The 23,049-nt window shown below is 35.0% G+C and overlaps 2 protein-coding genes across 3 annotated transcripts; one reads left to right on the plus strand and one right to left on the minus strand.

Annotated features, from left to right (window-relative positions):
• Positions 1-7,106: 7,106 nt before the first annotated feature.
• LOC107791015 (MLO-like protein 6) lies at positions 7,107-12,410 on the plus strand. The gene is made up of 15 exons (NM_001325509.1): positions 7,107-7,202; positions 7,405-7,462; positions 7,551-7,705; positions 7,777-7,893; positions 8,005-8,065; positions 9,558-9,646; positions 9,914-9,988; positions 10,142-10,236; positions 10,355-10,404; positions 10,832-10,872; positions 10,963-11,136; positions 11,473-11,508; positions 11,590-11,657; positions 11,896-11,956; positions 12,027-12,410. Exons 1-15 carry the CDS (start codon positions 7,107-7,109, stop codon positions 12,408-12,410), a joined length of 1,560 nt encoding a protein of 519 aa, NP_001312438.1.
• Positions 12,411-13,141: 731 nt separating this feature from the next.
• Positions 13,142-22,544, minus strand: LOC107791014 (rhomboid-like protein 19). Of its 2 annotated transcripts, none has more exons than XM_016612995.2 (8): positions 22,431-22,544; positions 22,192-22,326; positions 16,272-16,332; positions 15,694-15,860; positions 15,298-15,403; positions 14,981-15,183; positions 14,744-14,884; positions 13,142-13,415 (listed from the first exon to the last, which is right to left on the minus strand). In XM_016612995.2, the coding sequence occupies exons 2-8, from the start codon at positions 22,317-22,319 to the stop codon at positions 13,313-13,315; spliced, it is 909 nt and encodes a 302-aa protein (XP_016468481.2). In that variant the 5' UTR covers positions 22,320-22,326; positions 22,431-22,544; the 3' UTR covers positions 13,142-13,312. The 2 variants fall into 2 exon arrangements, with proteins under 2 accessions (XP_016468481.2, XP_016468482.2); XM_016612996.2 differs by having other exon boundaries at positions 22,192-22,320; positions 22,431-22,540.
• Between the last annotated feature and the right edge of the window lie 505 nt (positions 22,545-23,049).

The raw sequence follows: 23,049 nt of genomic DNA on the forward strand, positions 1-23,049 counted from the left end.
GTTTGTTAGATTTGATGTTTCCGAGCTGATCCGAGTTTTGGCTTATGTGGTTTCTCAGTCTTCTCGTTATGATCGTATCAGAGAGCGTCAATATGATGACCCCCATCTGCTTGTCCTTAAGGACACAGTTCAGCACGGTGATGCTAAGGAAGTTAATATTGGAGATGATGGTGTATTACAAATGCAGGGCAGACTATGTGTGCCGAATGTAGATAGTTTGCGTGAGTTGATTCTCCAAGAGGCTCACAGTTCGCGAAACTCCATTCTTCCGGGTGCTGCAAAGATGTATCAGGACTTGAGACAACACTATTGTTGGAGGCGGATAAAGAAAGACATAGTAGAATATGTAGCTCGGTGCCTAAATTGTCAGCATGTGAAATATGAGCATTAACGACCGAGTGGATTGCTTCAGAAGTTGGAGATTCCAGAATGGAAATAGGAGCGGATCACTATGGATTTCGTTGCTGGGCTCCCGCGGACTCAGAGGAAGTTCGATGCAGTTTAAGTGATTGTGAATAGATTGACCAAGTCAGCTCATTTCATTCTTGTAGTTACTACTTACTCTTCGGAGCAGCTGGCTCAGGTTTACATTCGCGAGATTGTTAGGCTTTATGGTGTATCGGTATCTATCATCTTTGACCGGGGTACACAGTTTACATCACGATTCTGGAGAGCCGTACAATGAGAGTTAGGTACTCGGGTAGAGTTGAGTACAAGATTTCACTCTCAGACGGATGGACAGTCCGAGCGCACTATTCAGATGCTGGAGGACATGCTTCGTACGTGTGTGATAGATTTTGGGGGTGCTTGGGATCAGTTCTTGCCACTTGCGGAGTTTGCTTACAACAACAGCTACTAGTCGAGCATTCAGATAGATCCGCATTAGGCCTTGTATGGTAGGCAGTACCGATCTCCAGTGGGTTGGTTCGAGCCGGGTGAAACTAGACTATTGGGTACGGACTTGGTTCAGGATGCTTTGGAAAAGATTAAATTGATTCAGGATCGGCTTCGTATAGCTCAATCTAGACAAAAGAGTTATGCTAATTGAAAGGTTTGTGGTGTTGCATTCATGGTTGGTGAACGAGTCTTGTTTCGGGTTTCGCCCATGAAGGGTGTTATGAGATTCGAAAATAAGGGAAAGTTGAGCCCGAGGTATATCGGACCTTTTAAAATTCTTGAGAGTGTTGGAGAGGTGGCTTACAAACTTGCACTACCACCTAGTCTCTCTGCAGTTCATCCAGCGTTCTATTTTTTCATGCTCCGGAAATATCACGGCGATCCATCTCATGTGTTAGACTTCAGCTCAGTCCAGTTGGACAAGGATCTATCTTATGTCGAGGAACCAATGGCCATTTTGGACAAACAGGTTAGAAAATTGAGATCGAAGAGCATTGCCTCAGTAAAAGTACAGTGGAGGGGCCATCCGGTCGAGGAGGCGACTTAGGAGACTGAACATGATATTCGCAGTTGTTATCCTCATCTTTTCAACACTCCAGGTATAATTCTAAACCCGTTCGAGGACAAACGTTTGTTTAAGAGGGGGAGGATGTAACGACCCGGCTAGTCGTTTTAAAAGTTGTAGCCTCGTTTCCCCATTTACTGCTCATTTTATACTTTATAACTATTATGTGACTTACCGGGGTAATTAGTTCGGGTCCGGTGAGGTTTTTAGAATGAATTGGAATATTTAGTTTCAAAGTTTAAAACTTAAGTTGAAAAGGTTGGCTGGATGTCGACCTATGTGTAAACGACCCCGGAATAGAATTTTGATGATTCCAACAGCTCTGTATGGTGATTTTGGTCTTAGGAGCGTGTCCGTAATTTTATTTGGAAGTCCGTAGTTAAATTGAGATTGAAATGGCTAAAATAGGAATTTAAGTTTAAAAGTTTTCCGGGGAGTGGAATTTTTGATATCGGGGTCGAAATCCAGTTCCGAAAATTTTCATAGCTCTGTTATATCATTTATGACTTGTGTGCAAAATTTGAGGTCAATCGGACTTGATTTGATAGGTTTCAGCATCGAATGTAGGAGTTAAAAATTCTTAAGTTTCAATAAGCTTGAATTGGAGTGTGATTTGTGATTTTAACATTTAATTGGTGATTTAAGTTGGAGAAATTTGAAAACTCTCTTGGATAGATTTAAAGATTTGAGGGTCGAATTGATGTCGGATTTTAGTAAAATTCGTATGGTTGAACTCATGGTTGAATGGGCGTTCATATTTTGTAACTTTTGTCAGGTTTTTGATACATGGGTCCCACGGGCAATTTTTGAGTTAATTTCGGATTTTATTGAAAAATTTAGTATTTTCTTATGAAATTGATTCCTATAATTTTTGTTGACTGTTTCGAATTATTTTGGCTAGATTCGAGTCATTCAGAGTTGGATAATCGAGGAAAAGGCCTACTAGTGGATTAAATTAGAGCAAGTCGAGGTAAGTGACTTGTCTAACCTTGTGTGGGGAAAATTTCTCCTAGGATTATTATTGATGTGATAATTATAATGTGTTGAAAGTCGTGTATACGAGGTGACGAGTGTGTACACGGGCTAAATGTGGGAGATTATGTCTCTAAATTGTGTAGATTACTTATGGATATTAATTAAATTATTTTATCCTATTATATTCATCATCATTGATCTATTTTATACTCTTAAATTTGTCTGACATTTTTCCTACTAATTTTTTACATGTTTAGTTGAAACATTAGTTTCTTTTGTTCTGTGCATTACTTGAAGGATGGATTTTTTAATTTAAATATTATTAAAAATGAAGTATTTTACATTTAAAATTTTGATATTTAGACAAGGTGTTAAATTTGTGAAATATTATTTTTGCTGAATATTTTGTTAGATTTTCGTACTCATTGTAATGGAGCTGTGGGCTCTTTATTATGGAAAATATTGTTGTTGATTTATTTTGGCATGAGCCGTGAGCTCTTTATTGTGAAAAAATACTGTTGTTGCTTTATTTTGGCAAGTTGAAATATTTGGGCATTTGAGGTGCATATTGTGATAAATTGTGATATTGATATGCATGCGGTGGTATAAGGTCTGGGTGTTGAAACGCATGCGGTGAGATAAGGGTGGCTTGATACGCATGGCTAGTAAGGGAACTACTAGAAGTCATGCGATGTGATAAGGGTGGCTAAAACGCGGGATGCTATTTTGGAAAAAATATTTCTTTAAAATTGATTGTGAAGGCTCCCGCGGTGATATAAGAAAATGAGATATTGTGAATTTATTTATGATTTTGGGACTACGAGGCGGTACCTCTGGAGTGTTCTTGTTGATATTTCTTTATGACTACATTTGCCTTTGATTATTGTTGTAATTTTTTTAAAGTTGTAAATTTCTGTTTCTTTCCGCGAGGTATTATTTGCCCTTATTCTGTGTAATTTAATGGTGACATACTACTTACTTGATTCATTTCAATTGTTATTATATTGTTAAATATTTCCCCATGTCTTTTATTATTTTCAGTAGGGCCTGACCTGACCTCGTCACTACTCTACCGATGTTAGGCTTGGCACTTACTGGGTACCGCTGTGGTGTACTCAAACTACGCTTCTGCACATCTTTTTACGCAGATCCAGGTACTTCCTATCAGACTAGGTATCAGTGAGCTAGCTGAACGCGGAGACTTCAAGGTATATTTGTCAGCGTCCGTAGACCTCGGAATCCCCTTCTATCCTTATTATGTTGTTTTCCCTATTCACATTAGACTCTAATGTATAAAGATATTCGTACTACTTCTTTAGAGCTTGTGACTTGTATTTTACCGAGTTTTGGGAATCTCTTTATGTACTGAGAGGTTGAGATTTTAAAAGTTTTTACTTGTTATTTTGATTATTCCGCATATTGATAGGCTTACCTAGTCTTAGAGACTAGGTGCCATCACGATATTCTACAGAGGAAAATTTGGACTTAGTATGTAACAGATTGACTAATTCCAATGTATGTATGTATGTATATATATATATATATATATATATATATATATATATATATATATATATATATATATATATGTATATATATACGGAGAAATTCCAATATTTACGGTGTAAGTTTTTGAACAATAATAGAATACTAATAGTGGAAACATAGGATCTAAAATACAAGACATCAATACTTAAATGGGTAAATTTCACAAATGGTCATATAATCATATAACTATGACTTTTTTCACCAAAGTCATATAACTTTGTTTTTTCTCACACAAAAATGATAGTGATCGGAAAACATAATTTTCCGGTAGTATTTTTTCTTATTCCATATTTTTTTCTTTTTATATTTTCAATCTATATATATATATATATATATATATATATATATATATATATATATATATATATATATATATATATATATATATATGTGTGTGTGTGTGTGTGTGTGTGTGTGTGTGTGTGTGTGTGTGTGTGTGTGTGTGTGTGTGTGTGTGTGTGTGTGTGTGTGTGTGTGTGTGTGTGTGTGTGTGTATGTTTAGAATAGGAAATACCTAACTCAGAAATATATGTGTGTGTGCGCGCGCGCTCTAGCGAATACTATTAGTTTCGGTCGATCGGTCAATTTTGTATTTTTTCCTTTAGAATAGGAAAGACCTAACCCAACCTCAGTACCTGACCCAATATCCATATACGTAAATTAATATAATATTAAAAGGGAATTCTTCCCCCACAAAATACTTAGTTCGAAATCCATGAGATTCTGACAAGAAAAAAAAGTATAATTAGAGAGCACTTGAAATAAAAATGATATCAATTTGAATGAAAATCTGAAAAATAAAATAAATGATAGAAGTATCATATTTTGAAGAATTCACTTTTAATATTATTTTAATTTATATATGTGAGTATTGTGTCGGGTGGGTCAGATTATTCCTATTTTAATTGGATTATTATTTATTAGACTGAAAATAAAAAATAAAAAATCGTAGAATAAGAAAATACTACTGAAAAGTTGTATTTTTCGTTCACTATGATTTTTGTGCGAGTTAGTAAAAGTTTTATGATTTTTGTGTGAGAAAATAAAGTTATATAATTTTGGTGAAAAAAATTCATAGTTATATGATCATTTGTGAAATTTACCCCACTTAAATTCATTAATTTGGTGAACAACATATTACATAGTGCTATTTGTGTTTTTTCCTTCCGTCTATTCCAATACTATGAGAGAAAATCTTATAATATAAATTATCAGCAAACACACAAAAACTCATAAATTTATTTAAAAAGATGGCATGCATCCAAGTGTATATTTTAACGAGGTACAGAAAAAAATACAAAAGACGCGTCAATTGTCAAAAGAAAACCTTAATTAGTGGGGTCTTTGATTGCCTAAAGACATTTATTCTACCATGCATATACTTTTCAACTTAAATGACAGAGTCACCCAACCCTATACTTTAAAGTAGTGTTATATACGACTCTTTTTGTATTATTGTTATTGAGAAAATGACCATCTATAGCTATTCAAAATTTTAATAGCCCAATTTTTTTTTTTATTAATACAAAATGATCCTTCGGCCCAAACATATTACATCTAATAGTCCGAAATATCTATTTTGTGTAGTGACGGTCTATTTTATATATTTTTTGTATAGTAATAGTCTATTTTGTATATTTTTTGTATAATGACAGTCTATTTTGTATATTTTTTATATAGTGACAGTCTATTTTGTATATAAATTATACAGTAGCGGTCTATTTTGTATAGTGATATCTTTTTAGTATATTTTTTGTATAGTGACAGTCTTTTTTGTATATATATTGTATAGTGACATCTATTTTATATATTTTTTGTATAGTGACAGTCTATTTAGTAGTATATAAATTGTATAGTGTAGTATATTTTGTATATTTTTTGTATAACTTCTAAGATGACCACGACAAAATTAAAGGATCGCTCCCATAGGTTAAATCATCTTGACAATTGACACATAGATTAAATACACTACAATTCTCTTTCTTTTACAGAAAAAAAAAACAAGAAATATTGTAATGAACGCTTTAAAATGTTCAAGATCTCGCAAATTTGATAAAAAGTTTTCAACTTTTTCCTCGGTATCATCTAAACCAGTAAGATCAAGAAATAATAAATCAAATAAAAGCACTTCTTGAATGGAAGAATTTGTATCCCAATCAGAGTTGTAAAACAAGCTTTTAACTTGCTTCTTGATGGGCAAAATAAATATAATCGTCCATAGAATCAGGAAAAGGTTTAGGACAAAAGGACTAGAAAATTCACGCAAGAATACTTACTTTACGAGTCGAGGGTACTTGCATTCAATTTACAATGGATTCAATGGTGGCATGAGTGAACTACGCCATAAGTACCGTCAGTTGGGTTTGTTAATTTTAGTGGCCAGACATTAGAATTGGTTCTAGGATATAAAGTGAATATTATAATTTATGGTCAGCGGATGATATTAGTTTCTAGCGAATGGCTACTAATGAAATTTGCTCATTATTATTGCCTCCCCTCAACAAATTGATATTCCCTCCGGTCCACAATAAGTAATTTTTTGGCTGTTTTCACACAAATTAAGAAATTCATCTTTTAACATTAATTAGTAATGAAATTTATCATATTAACTTTTACTATCTCTTCACATAAACACTCGTAACACATACTCCAACACTATTTACTCCAAGGGCAATGCAGAAAAAAAAATAATTAATTAATTCTTGAAATCTGAAAAAATCAAATATTTTGGACTACAAAAAAAAAGTCAAAAAATTACTTATGGTGGAACGGGAGTATATAACTTCAATATGACGCATTATTTGACTTAAGCTTTGAAAATTGCGACTTTGAAGAGGTCCTCCATTGTTCGTTTGACCTTTCCTCTATTTCTCTTTCTCTTTCTCTTGTCCCCTTCTTCTTTCTTATTGGAGTATATATTTACGCACTCCAATTTCTTCGTCATATCTTATATTCTACACTACCATATATCAAACTACTCGCTCCCCCCTTCAACCATAGTAAAAGAAAAAGAAAGAAAACCATTTTTCTTAAAGAAAATCTTTGAGCACTTGAAATATTATTAAAGCTTCTTCTTCGTCTATATATCAAGTAATTTGGGTAGATGGCTAAAGAACGGTCGATGGAGGCAACTCCGACTTGGGCAGTTGCCGCAGTTTGCTTCATCTTGCTGGCTATTTCCATTTTCATTGAACAAATTATTCATCATCTTGGAGAGGTAGGTAGTAATAACTTAATTTTTGGGAGTTTAATTCTAGCTAGCTAGTTTTGTAAAATCAGACTGCTAATTAATTCATTGTTCAGATTTTACTGCTAATATTACTGCCTAAAAGGGGGTGAAAATTTTCTAGATCGATGAATTGGTATTGCATGAGATGTGTTTGTTTTGTTGATGGAGACTTCATTTATTTGGTTTGCAGTGGTTGTTGAAAAAACATAAAAAGCCTCTTTATGAAGCACTTGAAAAGATCAAAGCAGGTAAAATTAAAGTAGAATTTTCTTAATTTTATATTTGTATATCGTATATAGTTGAATGCATGTATTGACTGACATTTTAACGTAACAGAACTGATGTTGTTGGGATTCATATCACTGCTGTTGACAGTGGTGCAAAGCCCAGTGTCTAACTTATGCGTGCCAAAGAGTGTTGGTTATTCTTGGCATCCTTGTAAGTCTGATGAAGCTGCCAAGAATAAATATGATGACCCTTGTCTACCAAAGGTATAATTATATTATATTGATTTTAAGTATTACTCCTATCTTTTTTCTTAAATAAGTAATATTTTATGCAGGGAAAAGTCCAATTTGCATCTTCATATGCAATACACCAGCTCCACATTTTCATCTTTGTCTTGGCAGTTGCTCATGTATTATACTCTATAGCAACTTTTGCTTTAGGCAGGCTAAAGGTATATATGCTTGTTTTTCATTTTATGCACGTGAAGATCGATGTTCTAGTTTTCCAACTAATTTTCTAAGGTCAATTATATTAATTAATCCTATTCTATTTGAAACTACAGATGAGAAAATGGAGAGCCTGGGAGGAAGAAACAAAAACAATTGAGTACCAATTCTACAACGGTTGGTATACTAATTAAATTTGAATTAATGAAAACTCAACACTTCACCCCTCCCCTGGCCCTATATATATATATATATATATATATATATATATATATATATATATATATATATATGTCTCCTACTATATTGGCTAATTAATTTGAAAAAACTTCTGAGTATTAAGTCACTTAACTCTATTCATAATAATAAATTAATTATATTTTTTTTAGACAATTATAGTAATTTATTAAATTAACTTATTGTATGAGCATCCATGTGCATGGTTGGTGAATTATAAGTTAAGTCCTATTAAAAACAGGTTTAGAAACTTTTTTTAACTTTTGCTACAAGAAGACAAGGCTGAAAATTGATGTGACATTTAACTAAAATATTTGGTCATATACGGCTCATTCAATTTGATTTCGTTTTTTTATTTTTATATTCTATTTCAACCTTATTCCATTTTGGTCCTCCAACTCTATTTCTTATGTTTTATTTTAACACAAAAGCTGAAATCAGTACAAAAAAATATAGCGTGTGTGTATACACAAATTTGAGGTGTAATAAATATCCAATTAAATGTTGACACCTGGTTTTTTCATCCTTTATTTCATATAAGCTTGAAATTTGAAGTGAATACATGTCTCAAAGAAAATTATTTTTTTCATAATGGAATGGATATTTGTTCTTGTGGATTTCAAGTTGAACTAAAAGTATCATGAACACCAAGAAATCCGGGTCGGGTATTTTAGTATTAACCCGTTTGACAAGGATGAGCAACATTTAATTGGATATTTATTACACTTCAAATTTGTGTATACACACGTACTATATTTTTTTTACACTGGTTTCAGCGTTTATGCTAAAATGAAACATAAGAAATAGGGTTGAAGGATCAAAATGGAATAAGGTTACGATAGAGTGACAAAATGAAAAATAAGACTAAGTTAGAATGTATATGTGTGAACATCCGAGTTCTATTGGATTCGGATAGATAATATGTGTAGGAAATCATTTGCAAGTTGTATTGCGAGTTGTAACTTTTCGCCATCTTTCATACCTAATTTCTTTTAAACTTGACCGACATATATATAGTTCATTTATTTATATCCCTTTTCTTGTGTGCACGTCCCTCTTGAAATTGATGATTCCTTTTAAAATGTTATAATGACCACATAAAGATATTTTTTAGTTTCTTTTGACTTGTTGTAAACATCTGCAGATCCATCCAATGACATACGAGCAAGTCATATATATCTACATAATATAATAATAAGAAGGTGATGCTAACGATCACTGTGCTAGCTGTAACACTAAAATATATATATATATATATATTGACAGTGTGACTATAGTAGTCATATTAATTGTGTAAGCCATACAATTGGTACCACATTAATTACGATACCCTCTATAAAAATATGTAATATAAAGACAGAATTATTATTATTATTATTATTATTTGATTCTTGCAAATCCTGAGGAGTTCAGATTTTTATTATTTTTACAGATCCAGAGAGGTTCAGATTTGCAAGGGAGACGTCATTTGGACGTAGGCACTTGCATTATTGGAGCAAGTCTCCAGTGCTGCTCTGGATAGTCAGTTCTCTCCCTCTCTCTATTCAGCTTTTTTTTAAGTGAAAATTGAAGATCAATTTAAATTATATACATTGATAGTTTAAAATTTTATTACAATATTAATGTGGTTGAACATGCGAGTGTTAATTTTATCAAGTTATCAATCATTAAATGACTTTTATCGCTAATTACATTATACTCCAAGTGATATATATAATTAGTGTAAATAAACTTAAACTCTATTTTTATTTTGTGACTTACCGTTATGTTTTGGATTATATTTTTCAGGTTTGTTTCTTCAGGCAATTCTTCTCATCAGTAGCAAAAGTTGACTATCTAACCCTTAGACATGGGTTCATGATGGTAAGTCGCTTTAATTTGCAATATCCCAAATAATGTATAGCATTTCAAATTTTCAGAATTATATTCTTCCCTCCCCACCCATACTTGTGTATATGTAACTGAATTACATTAATTAATTCAGTTCAGTACTAAATTAACTTTGGTCCAAACCAGGCACATTTAACTCCACAGAATCAGGAAAATTTTGATTTCCAGATATACATCAATAGAGCAGTTGAAAAAGACTTCAAATTTGTTGTGGAAATAAGGTGTACATGCATCTTCTCTCTCTCTCTCTCTCTCTTTGTTTTTGTTTTCTCTAACACTTTTCAGAAACTTTTTACCAATACTGTCATTACTAAATATAACCTCATTTATTGTGTGCAGTCCAGCATTATGGCTCTTCACAGTACTATATTTTCTAACCACTACCAATGGTAAGACTATCTAACTGACCCTATCACACATCTAATTTCGGCTATGCTCACTAAAATCATGAAATTAAATTTTGCAATAGTAAAGTTACTAAACTATATTTTTAAAATATAGGATGCAAATGTGAAATTTTTAATAAGAATTCTCTCACGTTGCATATACAAAGTAATGAAATGATGATTTTCAGTGATTTGTTTTGTGTGGACAACTAAAACATAGTTCAGTAACTTTACTTTTACAAAACTAGTTTGGTGATTTTGTTGTTATAAAAAATAATTTTGTAATTTTAGTATTATATAAAGAATAAAGTTAATGACCATTATTGAAATTAACCCATAAAATGCTTGTAGCCGAAAGAGTGCATTAGAATTATTTAAAGAAACCATATCCAATTGAAACTAAATGAAATTTCCTCCTCTTTCTGGACAGGATTGTACTCGTACCTTTGGGTGCCATTTATCCCGTTAGTAGTAAGTAATTCGTTCATTTCTTATGGAGGAAAGTATAATTGTTACTAAGAATATATTTTCTAACATATAATTGGGAAAAATTAAATACAGATAATATTGCTGGTTGGCACAAAACTTGAAATGATAATAGCAGAAATGGGAGTAAGGATTTCAAAGAGGGGAGACATAGTGAGAGGTGTACCAGTGGTGGAGACAGGTGACCATCTTTTCTGGTTCAACCGACCTGGCTTTGTCCTTTTCTTGATTAACTTTGTGCTCTTTCAGGTACCTTTTCATTTTTTCATAATTTTTCACTTTAAAATAATACTCCTTTCGTCACTGATTTCGAGAGTTAAACTAATTTTTTCATTGAATATGATCTTTTTATATACCTTTTAAATATTTTAAATTATTAATTATTATGACTTATAATACTTTTTATTTAGTTTCCAAATATAAAAAAGATTTTATGTCCAAATTTATAGTTAAAATTAATAAGTTTGACTCTCAAAATTCAAACTGCTAACACATAAATATAAATTAAGATGCAAGGAGTAATAGTAAAAACTCTTAACTTGGAAGTCCATAATGATTTTTTCCTTCATATTTGTGGTTTTTCAGAATGCATTCCAAGTTGCTTTCTTCGTTTGGAGTTGGGTAAGCAGTTCGTTTTTTTTTTCTATATGTAATTTGAAATCCTAATCCTGAATATTTTTCTTTTCCTTGTCAACTTTTCAGTGGAAATTTAGTTACCCATCTTGCTTCCACCAGAATGCTGCAGATATAGCCATAAGGCTGACCATGGGGTGAGTTTCACTGGCAGAAAACAGACTATCATATATGTTCAAAAAAATTCAAAATTGAAAAGATGATTTTGACCTTGGATGATATATAGGTTAATCAATGACCATTTTCTTTTCTGCCACATGATTTTCCTAAAATATCTATATTAAAAAACATTGGCCAATCAATACTGGAACATTTAAAGATGCATATTTTAATTCTTTTCATATATATATTGATAGTTTTTGTTTCTTGTTTCAGGGTGATCATACAGGTCCATTGCAGCTATGTGACTCTCCCTCTTTATGCCTTGGTCACACAGGTACTCTATAACTAAACTTGTCTTCCTTTTTCACAATAAAAAGTGCTGAGAGATTTGGTGAAATTTGCAGATGGGAACATCAATGAAACCTATAATCTTTGGTGATAATGTGGCAACAGCTCTTAGAAGCTGGCACAACACGGCGAAAAAGCGGGTGAAACACGGCCGGCTATCGGAAAACACCACCCCTGTCTCTAGCAGACCGGCCACACCGTTGCATGGTACCTCGCCGGTTCACTTATTACGCAGTTACCCACAATATAGTAATGAGGAGAGTCGGACATCCAATGCGGAAAATGAAGGCTGGGCTAATGAAATACCAACCTCTCCTCGTAGACAAATTGAGAATATTAAAGATGATGATCATCAGGAGGGAGAAATCCATGCCTCCAGCTCTGTGCATCAAGTTGAGATTGCAATGTCAGAATTCACATTTGGCAACAAAATGAGTTGAGATTACATTGTTCATCATTCTTTGTTTGTCCACCGTAAAAGACTTCCAAATTCATTATTTATGTCTTCAATCAAGGGATTTAGTTGCACCATTTTCCTTCTTTTTCTCCTCTTCTCTTTTCTTACAGGGATAAAACCATGCTCTAACTATTAAACCAAATTTAATGCTAACTATTACGGGAAGGCGATAACAAGCCAAATAGATTATTGATTTAAGTTTTAAGGCAACGAAATTAACCAGCAGAAACGTCATATTTGAAATGATATTTTTAGGTAATTCCACCTGTTTAATATCAAAAGAGTTCCACACTAACAACTGCATTATATGACCGTGTAAGAATTAAGAAAGGACGTCTGATACAAAAGCATAGGATTTTAGTTAAAACCTTGATGTAGACTCAGTTACAGTCACTGATCAACGAAAACTCAAATTAACCCGAAAGTAAAACGGATATCGTCGGCTCAAGGAAAATTCACCCTTTCCTCAGCTGTATCTGAAATTTCATGGTTGTTGAAAGCAACCAAACTCCCGTTAGCAACTTTATATTTCCATACAAATATAGGTTTCACATATAAAAGGAGTAATGCAAAATGGAGGTGCTTTTTCTGCAGGTGAAATCGAAACAACTCTATCTGCAAAACATCAAGGAGCTATCTTTCATGGTGACTGTCCAGAAACCTAAACAAATATATGTCCGTAAAATGTAAAAAGGGCGGTGAAAATTGCACTGGACAAAAATGTACATGCACCACAGGGATGATAAAACAACAGGTGACAAAATTTCCGTCAAGAATCCAAAAGAGTACACTGCGAAAAATGTGCACAATCTTCTAGCTTCTAGCAGACAAACATACTTTCTGCAAAGGAAGTGAATAACAAATATATTGATTGATGACCAGCTTCTACACATTATCAGTGGGATCTCTTTCTGATTCTTCAGCCTTCTTTCCAGCAGCCAAACGTTCAGATGCCAATCTTTCTTCAAGTGCTCTGGCACCTCTTTCCCTGCATTTTACGAGTGAACCACGTAAAATAACTATGAGGTTACCATTTAATTAAATGAACCTTCGTACAACAAGAACATGAAAAACTATCCTTCTAGCTGTAATATACAACATCAGCTTGCAAGATGAAAAGCAGAAGTATAACTAAGAGATACAAAGCTATCCTTCAGCAACACATCCTGTGTCCTTGGAATGGCATAATTATTCCTAATTTCTCACAAATAACATGCGCGAGAAAATTTCTTTTGTAGGAGCTCCAGTTAAATAGAAAGTGATGTTCACTTATCCATGCATCCAAAACAACTCATTCATTTATTATGAAAGACTTAACTTACTTCAGACTGGAGCACGTCCAGGATAAACTCTCATTTGATAATGTCTAAGATACAAAATGTGTGTAAAATTTAGAACTAACAATTATAGAATAAATGTCAGAAACTCTTGAATAAAATATGAGGTGTAGTTTTCTCATCTAGAGCAAACTGCATATGGGATAGCACTTTTCTATGACCATGTGTGCTGCATAGTGGTGGCAAAATGGTTAAAATAAATCAGCTAACCACCCATATTATCCACTAAAAAATGGGCCGGGTAATGAACTGTTTAAAACGGGTCAAATATGGATAAGAACCATATTATCCATTTAGAAAATGGATAACCAATTGGTTTAACTTTTACATTTGTAAAGCCTCAAATTGGGGGTTCCTCAAGTTTGGGAGACTAAGAATTCTCCAAAAAGTGATCTTGAAGTCATGGATAATATGGTTATCCATATTATTCGCCGGTTAATCCGTTTTTTGTCCGTATTAAATATGGGTCGGATCGGATAATTTATCCGTTTTTTGCATTACCCGTTTTTGACCCGCCCATATCCGACTTGACCCGCCCGTTTGCCACCCCTAGTCCTGCATCTGGCACCCAACTTAGTCTATCTTCTTTAGTACTTGGGACAAAAATCAATACATGTTCAAACACAAATATCTAATTCATGGATAATATGGTTATCCATATTATTCGCCGGTTAATCCGTTTTTTATCTGTATTAAATATGGGTCGGAACGAATAATTTATCCATTTTATGCATTACCCGTTTTTGACCCGCCCATATCCGACTCGACCCGCCCGTTTGCCACCCCTAGTCCTGCATCTGGCACCCAAACTTAGTCTATCTTCTTTAGTACTTGGGACAAAAATCAATACATGTTCAAACACAGATATCCAAAGAAAAGGAACTGACTTTTCTAGAATACGTGCATATACTTATCTAATCAGTTCTGGGGAATTTTGATAAACCACTGGAAAGATATATTACAAAAAGTATCGCTATACCTCCTCCTCGATGCTTCAATGGGATCAGAACCAGGCAATGTGGAACCACCTAGAGTATAGCCGCTTTCCTCATTAGAAATATCGGATCTTCTACCACAAAGCAGCCGCTCAAATATTGTTGCAATTGGATCAATTACTGGTCTGCATTACATCCAATGAGATATCATTGTGGGATTACTGAGAACACAGACTAATTAAGAGAAATAGTCCATAGCAAGAGGGAAAATTAGAAAATACCTCAAAAATTCAGGGAAGAAAGAAGAGAAGGCAAATTTATCACTTGGATCACCCTTCAGCTTTGTCTCTGGTTTCTTCTGCCAGTATCTTAGGTAAATCCAGCCTAAATATGTCCCAAATACTATTGTTGGAAGGTATGATACAGAATCTGCCGTGAAAAAGCTTATAACAGTTGAGAGCAACAATGCAAGGGAAGGCAACCACTGCAAAGAGTTCAAACAGCAATCACAAGTGATGTTAGACCACATTTTAAGTTGTGAGATAATAGTGTATGGAGATGCATGTCAAAATACAATTGGTAATTCCAGTGGTTGTACCTTTGCTTTCAGTTTCAAAATAGACAACTCTTGATCGGGCATGATTTGTTTGACACCAACTAAGAAACCAGAAAGAACTCCTTGGAAGCCGGAAATAGGCATATAACTGACAAATAAGATAGGCAGAGGCATAAATTCAGAAGTTATGCAGTACTTCCTATAAACTTTAAAAGATTTCATACTAAAGCATAGACAACTGTGCTTGTGCAGAGACAAAACAGGGAATCCACAAGTATGAAGACAACCGGAAACAAAATAAGCAGGTCTAATTCATAGGGAAACTCCTCTGTGTCACTAACTCCTACACCCTAAACTAATAAAATAATAACCAGGGAGGCGGAGAGTAACCAGGCAAGCAAAGTAAATCACTGATAGTATCAAGTCCATGCAACTTACAGGTAGATTTCTAGTCTTGTTATGTAGTACAATGATATAGCTGTGATGAAGACAAAGACCGATGTCAAAAAGTTGACAACAAAGATGAACTTCAAGAATTCCCTGGAACCCCAGATGGGCTCAAGCAGCTTTCCCAGGAAAAGAAGTCCGATAGTGCTGATGATCGCCTGGACATAGAAGGTGATGTCAAGGAGAATGATACAAAGAATAATGTTGAAGACAATTAACTGAATAAAAGTGTGTTCTCCTTAACAGCTTAAATTTTTAGATGAAATAGTGACACATGCCAACATGGTATGGTCATAGTTCAAGTCTCACCACCACCTACTATCAAAAAGAATTTTCACGTGCTTGGCCATGAAAAAAGAATCAGGCCCGCACGTGAATGGCATGTTGAAGACATAAGTAAACAAAACATGTTTTCTCTAACAGTTTAAGCTTTTAGATGAGATAGTTACGAACTTCAACAAATACAAAAAATATGACTTGTTAAAACGTGAGCTCTCGGGCTTCTCTTTATGGCAGCGGAAACGCAAATTAGAACCAAGACATAATTAGTTAATGTCAAAGAAGCATACCCCATACACTGTTTGTTCAGTGTAACCAGCTGTTACAAGATTCCATGCAAATGGAATAGTCCTGCAATAAACAGAAAAGATCAAACCTAAGAAACAGTTCAGCAGAAGGGATACAACTGTTTTCCCAGATTATAACAGTATACATCATGCCCTAGTAGTATAGGATGTCTTAGGTCACAAGTTTTGAGAAATCTCCCAGCCCTACTGATACAGGATTACAGAGCAGAAATGACCATCTTTCCGGAGAACTCATTGAAGATCCCTTTCCAATAAATAGGTGATCAAGGCTGGATCTACTGAGTATAGTCTCACTATGAGAAAGGGGATAATTGTTTCTGGCTGCATGTAAAAGTTACTTTGCACCACCAGATCTCCTGTCCAAAATATTAAATAAAGCATAACTTCAAGCTTGACATGCATGCAACTTGGCTGCTTTATATTATATTTGACCAAAAAAAACAATTATGCCTCGGTCCCAAACAAGTTGGGTTGGCTATATGAATCCTCACATAGCATGTTACTCCATTTAAACGTATTTTCCTTTTTCCGGACGACGGGTGGGGACTCGGACCATTTTCCGGTTATGATGGGGTTGCATCAGGGGTCGGCACTCAGCCCGTTTTTGTTTGCTCTGGTGATCGACGTACTGACGCGCCACATCCAAGGAGGTGCCGTGGTGCATGCTATTTGCAGATGATATTGTATTGATTGATGAGACGCGAGACGGTGTGAACGCGCAATTAGAGGTATGGAGGTAGACCCTGAAATCTAAAGGTTTCAAGTTGAGCAGGACCAAGACAGAATACTTGGAGTGTAAGTTCAGTGGTGAGACTCACGGAGGGGAAGGGAAGGTGAGGCTGGACTCGCAGGTCATCCCTAGGAGAGGGAGTTTTAAGTACCTTAGGTCTATTATTCAGGGGATGGGGAGATTGATGAAGATGTCACACATTGTATTGGGGCGGGATGAATGAAATGGACACTCGCTTCCGATATTTTTGTGTGACAAGAAGGTGCCACCGAAACTTAAGGGTAAGTTCTACAGAGTGGTGGTCGGATCAATGATGTTGTATGGGGCGAAGTGTTGGCCATTCAAGATCGCTCATGTCCAGAAGATGAAGGTATCAGAGATGAGGATGTTGCGATGGATGTGCAGGCACACCAGGTTAGGATCAGAAATGAGGTTATTCGCGACAAGGTGGGTGTGGCCCCTATTGAGAACAAGATGCGGGAAGCGCGGCTTAGGTGGTTTGGGCATGTGAGAAGGAGGAGCACAGACGCCCCGGTGAGGAGGTATGAGAGGTTGACATTGAAGGAACTACAAAGAGGTAGAGGTAGGCCAAAGAAGAGGTGGGGAGAGGTGATTAGGCAAGACATGGCGCAGCTTCAGCTGACCGAGGACATGACCCTTGATAGGAAGGTATGGAGGTCGAGGATTAGGGTAGTAGATGAGGTAATCTAGAGCGTTCATAACAGTAGTATTGGCACGCAATCTCGCTTTCTGTTGGCAGTAGGTTTTATGACTAACCGATGTTTTCTTTCATTGTTGATCACCTTACTATTTTGTTATTTTTATTCTGCTTTTATATGGCTTTTTGGTACTGTCCCTTCTTGTCTATATTTTCATTAATATGGTGCTTATGCTTTCCTGAGCCGAGGGTCTATTGGAAACAGCCTCTCTATCCTCACAAGGTAGGGGTAAGGTCTGCGTACACACTATCCTCCCCAGACCCCACGGTGTGGGATATTACTGGATATGTTGTTGTTGACATACGAAAAAGATAATGTTTTTTTATAAAGACATAAGAGAAAAAAAATTGTGGTTTCTAACATGCAATTGGCATGAAACGTTGTTGTAAGACCCATGTATTAAGAAGCTTACGAGGCAATAGCAAAAATCTTTATACTACAACAATAACAACCATGCTTAATTACCAGCAAGTTGCTTTGGCTATATGAATCCTCAAAATGAAATATTCTATTTGCTATTCTACAACATGATAATAGCTACTTATTACTTTAATTCCGTCCCCTCCCCCACCTTATTGAGTGGAGGATATAAAAGTTTGATAAGATATTAAAAAAGGAGGGGCAAAGGCAAAGGAATAAATAAAAGTTAAAATAAAGGGAAGGTGTTTGAAGATTTCAAAGGCAAGTTTTTCGAAACTATATCCAGACCCCACTTGTGAGATTAGACTGGGTTTGGTGTTGCTTGTTGTTATATCCCAGGCAAAATTCCCAAGGAAAATGGAAAATTTCCATTAATAGTCAAAAGATGGGCATTAAGCCTTCTGCATGGATGGAGTACGAGACTGATGATTGAAATCGCACATGGTATCGCCCAAAAAAAGACTGTTACTTTTACTTTTGTTGCTTCTTTTGCTCTTCTACATAGTTGTCTAAGAGTTTAAGTATCTCCAAATTACGAAAGAGATCCCAAATCTTTCTGATTTGACTTGTTTCAAATGTGCCATGTTAGTTTTCAAAACAAGCTTGTGCTTCTTTCTCAAGGCGAGTAAATAGTAGGGGACATCTATATTTGAAGTTGTTCATTTGGATATTCAGAGTTCTAGACTGCAAGTCGAGTCAGTTGTAATCTAGGCTTTCACTACTTCATGACATTTGTTGATGACTATTCTAATTGCACTATGCTACGTCCAATAAAAAGAAGATTTGAGTTCTATCCTCCAAATTTCTTATGCTAACATCTTTTGATAAGTAATGATGATTGTTATTAATGATAAAACACTAAGGGGTCGTTTAGTTTAGAGACAAGTTATGCAGGGATTAATAATGTAGGGATTAGTAATGCAGGGATTGTAATATAAGAATTAGTTATGTAGGGGTTGTAATGTAGGGATTAGTATGTAACCTAAGGAATAATAATGCATGAATTGTAATGTAGATTAATTATGTGTTTTGTTTGCTTTTAAAAAAATTGTTTAATACACGAGAGTTATTTTGGTCATTTTATTATTTTAATCCATGTATTACTTTTTGATACGAAATCAACAAATAAATCATAGATTAAAGCAACAAAATGACAAAATAACCCTCATGTTTTTTGATAAAGTAATAAATTTCATTAAAAGAAAGGGGGAAATCGTGTCAATATACAAGAAGTATACCAAAAAGATAGAAAAGCTTACAACATGGTTTTCTACAAAATAACCCCTATGTATTAAACATTTTTTTAAAAGTAAACAAACTCAATCTTTACATTATAATTCATCAATTGTAATCCATGTATTACTAATGCATATATTATGTGGAAATCTATGTATCGTTTAATCCAAGTATTACTAATCCTCGTATTCTTATTCCACCTTCTATCACACCTAAAACAATACAGAGATTCCGACATAACTTATACAAGTATTATTTAAGAGGCAACAAAAATGACAGCCAAACAATCCATTGCGTAATAATGAGTTATGCCTGAATAAAAAGATAACCAAACATTGTATAGTTAATGGGAAATTTCACACTGGTATTAAAACATCTCAATGATGCAACCAAACATGCACTAAGTGCATAAAACATAGGTACACCTTGTATAAATCATTAATAATGTCTAACATGACATCGATCAACAACAACAACATACCCAGTGAAATCCCACAAGTGAGGTTTGGGTAGGGTAGTGTGTACGCAGAAAGATAGAAATGTTGTTTCCGATAGACCATCGGCTCAAGAAAAGCATAGTCACAACATTTATGAAAAAGAGAGACGGTGTGAAGAAGCTATGTAAGAGAAGCAATAGCAAGGAAATAAACTAAGATAACCAAAGCAAAAGAAACAATAAACAATAATAGAAATCTAGGAACAAAAAATACGAGAATAACACTAGTGCTATAAATATGGAAAAGAATACAGGTATAAAAAGAAACACACTTGACTATCTACTAACCTAATACCCTAATTCTCGACCTCCATACTCTCCTATCAAGGGTCATGTCCTTCGTAAGCTGAAGATATGTCATGTCCTGCTTGACCTACCTCTACCTCTCCTTAGACCCACCATAGCCAACCTCTCATGCCTCCTCACTGGGCATCTGTGCATATCCTCTTCACATGTCCTCTCAGCCTCGCTTCCCGCATCTTATCCGCCACACATGCCGCTCGCACCTTGTCTCGAATATCCTCATTCCTAATCATATCCTTAACATGGCATCGATATCATGTAAAAAAAATTGATTGCACCAAAAGGCTAGCCAAAAAAATAGATCTATGTTTAAGGCTAAGCATGTTGCTATTTTTTCCTTGAAAAATTCTAACTTTCCAAATTGTCTCCCAAATAGCGTGGGGAATTGTGTTCCAAATCTTGAAGCCTTCTAGTTGAGACGTTTTGCTATTACAACAGTTCAGAAAATCCATAATGGAATTTGGCATGGTCTAGGATATGCCCGAGATGGAAAAAAAATCATGCCCCATAATTTGAGTATAACCTTACAGCGAAGAAAACTGTGATTAACATCTTCTGTTTGCTCCTCACAAAGAGAATATCTACTACAAAGTCAAAAACCTCTTTTCAGGTCAGTAACAAGCAAAGCAAGAAAAACAAGACACCTTTAAGGGAGCTTTCTCATAAAATCCACTTAATGAAATAGTCATATTCACACAAATCTTCCTCCAACTATTCCTACTTTGAAAACTCTCTTCTTTCGCTTGGCTCTAAGACAGTCCCAGTAAAATCATCCATTGGTTAACCTAATTGAATTTTTTTCCTCATACTCTCATGATACAAGGATTATAAGGTGCTTCTGGCGACTCATTACCTTTTTCAGAATCATCTTCTATACATGTTGAGCCCTTAATGAATGATGCTACTCTTTCCATTGTGCACCCAAAATACTCAATCTACTAGCAATTTGCATTCTACTTAAAATTTTCTTGAGTTATCACAACATGTGGTCCGGTCCTTCCCTAGACCTTGCGAATAGCGGGAGCTTAGTGCACCGGGCTTCCCTTTATACCATACTCTTGTTACAAATGAATCCATAGTCCAAACACCAAAGATTGTGGGAAAAGCAACGGGCTCATCCTAGTTAATACCAAGTTTCGGTTGAGTAAATGACAAATTTACATGATAATGGTACCTGGAAGATAGTTCATTTACCACATCATAAAGCTACAATTAGATGTCATTGGATGTTTATAGTCAAGATAAAACCAGATGGGAAGGTTGATCGCCTTAAAGCTTGTTTGGTTTCCAAAGAAAAAACTCAAATATATAATCTTGATTACGGTGATTCTTTCTCCCAGTGGTAAAAAATAGCATATGCGTCTTTATTATATATCCCCTTTGGCTCAAAGATAGTCATGTATCATTGATCTCTTAATCAATTGACTATAAAAGATGCCTTCTTGCACGAATAACTTGTTGAAGAAGTCTACACAGAGGAACAATCATGTTTTTTGTTGCTAAGAGGAATGTGAATTACTATGAAGAGTAAGCCAATTTCTTTATGGGTCCTAGAGACTTTAAAGCTATAATTTGGTTATAAATGTAGTTTATTGATAGTTTAATGTTGATGGCATTGTTAAAGTAATGCAGGAAATCATGCACAAGGAAGCTGCCTCGTAATTGAAATTCAATCCAAGAACAACAACGAGCAACCTATGCTCCAGTCCAAAATTTCCATTTCTTAAAGAGGTATTCAGTAAATCACCAAAAATTCACAGCTCGCCAAGCAAGTCTTTATGACACGAGCGTCAGTAGACAAAAGTCTTTTAAAAATTCAGCACATGATCCAAAAGTGGAGATTCGATTGAAGCATTTACAGATATAGAAACTTGATTAGCGTTATGCCATTAACTTGGATATAAAATCTCTAATTCCTATTCCAAAATCCCACGATCCGACCAAAAAGAAAAGCTAAAATAACTAATACAGTAATTAAAGAGGAGATAGAAAGAATACTTGGCAGGGATGAGAGCAAGATAGGAAAGAGCAGAAGGAAGAATCTGGACAACAATATGACCGCCCACAAGCACAACCGCAAGACCCTTGCAAAGCCTCGTGAACCCCGTATACATATTGCTACTCATACTGCCCCTATTTCAAAACACACAAATTGTCAAACTACCAAATCAAAATTCAGATCTGAGGTTAACAACACAAAGAAATTGGGATCATAAGCATATGTAACGCGAACTTACGAGTGATTACGGAGAGCAGAGAGGTGTAATGGTGATGCGTGTTTCAGAGGAGTGGGAGATGGGTTGCCTGTGTTGGGAGATCGAGGTAGAAGATGGACTTAAATTGCTGTAAGTTTTTTTCTTTTTAGCCCCCTGTTTCACTGTATAATTTTTAGAGGTAGATGGGGGATTAACGTGAAGAGTTCACAAGGGAAAACGGTTTGTTTGGACAATAATCATTTATTTACTAGTAATAAATAGCAATATTTAAAATGCATAGGATCCCAATCAGTTGGTTAATATCACATCACATCATCAAAATGCCACCCTTATTACACTGTATATGCACATAAAAATGATATGGCACCCTTATTTCGTCACATGCGCATATAACCACCTTTATTTCGCCAAGTGGGCAGCCCGTGATAACGCCACCTTTATTTCGTCCCACGCACACAATCATAGACAAAGAAATCGCACGGCAAAACCTCGTGATACACCCCCAATCAATCCGCTCAACATGTCCACAAGTGCCACGGTACCACAAAACCATAATGCCAAGTGCCACTATAACACAACAATAGTACCAAAGTGTCACCAAAGTATAAGTTCACAACTTTCAACAACTGTGCACAAGGAC

Source organism: Nicotiana tabacum, chromosome 13 (assembly GCF_000715075.1).
Source record: "Nicotiana tabacum cultivar K326 chromosome 13, ASM71507v2, whole genome shotgun sequence".
Classification (NCBI taxonomy): Eukaryota; Viridiplantae; Streptophyta; class Magnoliopsida; order Solanales; family Solanaceae; genus Nicotiana; species Nicotiana tabacum.